General features: G+C 62.4%; 1 protein-coding gene across 1 annotated transcript in view; it reads left to right on the forward strand.

Moving 5' to 3' along the window:
• ROBO3 (roundabout, axon guidance receptor, homolog 3 (Drosophila)) overlaps positions 1-3,837 on the forward strand; it is a 13,390-nt gene that overhangs the window by 5,594 nt on the left and 3,959 nt on the right. Inside the window, 11 exon segments of the mRNA XM_010008118.1 lie at positions 3-85; positions 164-302; positions 702-829; positions 913-1,037; positions 1,665-2,099; positions 2,472-2,553; positions 2,641-2,809; positions 2,896-3,062; positions 3,283-3,404; positions 3,491-3,704; positions 3,786-3,835. Coding sequence (XP_010006420.1) covers positions 3-85; positions 164-302; positions 702-829; positions 913-1,037; positions 1,665-2,099; positions 2,472-2,553; positions 2,641-2,809; positions 2,896-3,062; positions 3,283-3,404; positions 3,491-3,704; positions 3,786-3,835 — 1,714 coding nt within the window.

Genomic DNA, 3,837 nt, shown 5'->3' on the forward strand with positions numbered 1-3,837 from the left:
AGGCGGGCCACGGCCCTCTGTGTCGGCGTGGCCACCAACGCGGCGGGGGAGCGGGACAGCGCGCCCGCCCGCCTGCTGGTCCTGGGTGCGTGGGGATGGGTTGGGGGGGCACATCTCCTTTGGGAGGAGTGATGTGACAGCGGGACTGAACGCCCCCCCGCAGAGCGCCCTGCTTTCGACCAGCGACCCCAGGACCAGGCAGTGCTGGTGGGGGGGACAGCTGAGTTCACCTGCCAGGCTGGAGGGGACCCCAGGCCCGCAGTGCGGTGGTACAAGGAGGAGGGCACTATGCCGGCAGGGAGGTGAGTGGGGATGGGAACAGGGTACGGCGGGGCGCAGGCAGGTGGCACTGCCTGATGGCAGGGGGCAGGGGAGGGATGCAGTGTGTGTCCTTGTCACCTCCCATGACACTGGAATTAAGTGTCCCCATCACATCCTGCATCCCCGTTGCAGCACCCCACTTTCCTGTTGCATCCTGTGTCCCTGCTGCACTGAGTGTCCCCATCACATACCACATTCCCATCACATTCCACTTTGTCACATTCCACTTTTCCTGTCCCATCCTTTGTCTCTGTTACATTGAATGTCCCCATCACATGCCACAACCCCACCCCATCCCGCAGCCCAACCCCTCACCCCCCCATCCCCATACACCCTCCCAGTGTTCCAGCCCCTCCTGGTGCATCTCTACCTTGGCTCAGGTGGGATGTGCTCCCTGACAACACCCTGCAGCTGTGGGCTCTGCGTCCAGAGGACGAGGGCACCTACACCTGTGTGGCTGACAATGGCGTGGGCCGTGCCCAGGCCTCTGCCACCCTCACTGTCCGTGGTAAGGGCTGTCCCTGTGCCCCCCTGGAGCACCCATGGGTGCCAGCGGAGCGGTGGGAGCAGCCCATCTCTCCTGTGTCCCAGTGCCCCCCCAGCTGGTCACCGGCCCCCGCGACCAGAGTGTCACCCCTGGGCAGAGTGTCACCTTCCCCTGCCACACCAGGGGCAACCCCCCGCCTGCCATCTTCTGGCAGAAGGAAGGCACCCAGGTCTGTCACTGCCTTGTCCCCAACCCTGTCCTTATGCCTGTCCCTATTCAATCCCTATGCCCATCCCTGTCCCTATCCTTGTTCCCATCCCAATCTCCATCCCTGTCCCCATCCTTATACCCATTCCTGCCTCTGCCCTGACCCCAACCCATCCTGACCCCATCCCTGTCCCATCCTCATCCTTGTCCCCATTCCTGCCCAACCCTGACCCCATCCCATCCCTGTCCCCACCACCACCCCATCCCATCCCTATCTCTCTCCCAATTGTGTCCCCATCCCCTTCCCTTTCCCCATCCCCACCCCATCTTATCCCTATTCCATTCCCAGACCATCCCCATCACATTCCCACAGCATCCCAGCCTGTTCCTATTCCCACCCCATCTCATCCCGTCCCCATTCCCATTCCCACCCCTATCCCACTCCACAGACCCTGCTGTTCCCGGGCCAGCCCCCCTCACCCAGTGCCCGCCATTGGGTGTCCCCTGCTGGGTCCCTCACCATTGTCAACGTCACCCGTGCCGATGCTGGCTCCTACCTGTGCCAGGCCCTCAGCGTGGCTGGCAGCCTGCTTCCCATCCCATCTCATCCCGTCCCCATTCCCATTCCCACCCCTATCCCACTCCACAGACCCTGCTGTTCCCGGGCCAGCCCCCCTCACCCAGTGCCCGCCATTGGGTGTCCCCTGCTGGGTCCCTCACCATTGTCAACGTCACCCGTGCCGATGCTGGCTCCTACCTGTGCCAGGCCCTCAGCGTGGCTGGCAGCCTGCTGGCCCAGGCCAGCCTTCAGGTGGCCCAGGGTGAGTTCCTGCCCCATCCCAGCCCTCCCACCCTCCCTGCACCCCTTGCACCCACCCAGCACCCAGAAATTCCTGGCTCTTCCCCCCACCCGCCGGTGATCCGTCGGGGGCCCGGCAACCGGAGGGTTCTGCCATGCCGGGGGGCGCATGGTGGGGACCCTCCCACCAGCAGGGGAGGGCAGAAGGATGGGAATGCCCTGGGAGGGGCCCAGCCCCACATCAGTCTGCTGGAGAACAGCACCCTGCGGATCAGTGGGTTGAAGGTGAGTGGGGGAGGCACCCATGGAGTGGTTCCAGTGGGTGGTGGGTGGTCAGGGTGGTGGTTCCAGCAGGTGATGGGAGCTCAAGGTGATGGTTCCAATGGGCGATGGGAGACATAGGTGATGGGTGCAATGGGTGGTGTGCACAATGGGTAGTGGTTCCGATGGGTGGTGGGTGTTCAAGGTGATGGCTCCAATGGTTGATGGGTACTCAAGGTGATTGTTCCAATGGGTAGTGGGTGCAATGGGTGGTGGATGCTCAGGGTGATGGTTCCCATGGATGATGTGTGTTGGTAACAAAGGGTGGGGATACTTGGGGTGGTGGGCACCAAGTGTAGTGGGTACTCAAGGTGACGGGGCTTCTTCTCCTCGCAGGTGGTGGAGTTGGGGCACTACAACTGCGTGGCCACCAGCCCAGTGGGCAAGATGAGCTGGGGTGACTCCCTGGAGGTACAAGGTGGGTCATGGGGATGTCACCGCACTGGGGACACCATGGCACTGGGAATGAAGCCACCCCAGATTTTCACCTCTTGCCACCCCACAGGTAATGGATCTGACATTTCCCCACTGCCTCCTGAAGCTGGTGTTCTCCCTGGGCCACCCTCCACCCCTGTGGTTACCAACATCACTGAAAGCAGCGTCACCCTCAGCTGGAAAGGAAATGAGGATAGTGGTGCCACCAATGTCACCTCCTACATTGTGGAGGCTTTCAGGTATCACACAAGTGTCCTCTGCAGGTGCAGGGGTGACACAGTGGCCCAGTGCCATCCCATCATGGGTCACCTCTCTTCTCTGGCAGCCAGGCAGCGGGTGGTCCATGGCAGACAGTGGCAGCTGACGTGGAGGGTGAGACCCACACAGTGAGCGGCCTCATTCCTGACACCATCTACCTCTTCCTGGTGCGGGCGGCCAATGCCCACGGGCTCAGTGACCCCAGCGGCCTCTCGGAGCCTGTGCGCACTCAAGGTGAGATCTGGTGGCAACATGGGCAGAGGTGCCCATTAACCCACCACCCTTGGGTACATCCCTGCTTGGTGATGCTGATAGAGGTGCCCACGAACCCACAACCTTTGGGTGCATCTCCACTCGGTGACACCAATGGAGGTGCCTATGAAATTACCATCCTTGGGTGTGTCACTGCCAATTATGCTAATGGAGGTGTCCATGGACCTTTCATCTGCAGCAGCCACCACCCCTGTGCAGGCAGGGCTGGACCTGGAGAAGGTGCAACAGGAGCTGGGGCAGGGGACTGTGCACCTGCTGGAGCCTGTGGTGCTGCTGCCAGGCACTGTCCGCCTCTTCTGGACTGTGAGTGCTGCCATGTGCTGGGCCATGATGGGGGCTCTAGTGCTGAGCTCCCCCCCAAAACCCCATCCCCACTCCTTTGTCCACAGGTGGAGCACCAAGCACCCTTTCTTGAGGGCTACCGGGTGCTGCTGCGGCGGGGTGGTGGGCGCTGGGAGGAGGCACGGGTGGCACGGGGAGACCGGGGGGTGCTGCTCACCCACCTGCACCGTGGCCAGAACTACCAGGTCAAGGTCCAACCCTACTTCCACCACTTCCATGGCCCTGATAGCGCCGTACGCACCCTGAGCATCCCAGAGGCGGGTGAGTGCAGGGAAAGGGGCATGGTGGTGGTTCCCAGCGACACCCTTGAGGTGACACCCTCTCCATGTGTTCCCTTGGTAGTCCCCAGTGCCCCACCACAAGCTGTCAGCGTGGCTGGGAATGGCAGCAGTGT

The sequence above is a fragment of the Chaetura pelagica genome, unplaced genomic scaffold, assembly GCF_000747805.2.
Source record: "Chaetura pelagica isolate M959 unplaced genomic scaffold, ChaPel_1.0 scaffold32, whole genome shotgun sequence".
Lineage (NCBI taxonomy): Eukaryota > Metazoa > Chordata > Aves > Apodiformes > Apodidae > Chaetura > Chaetura pelagica.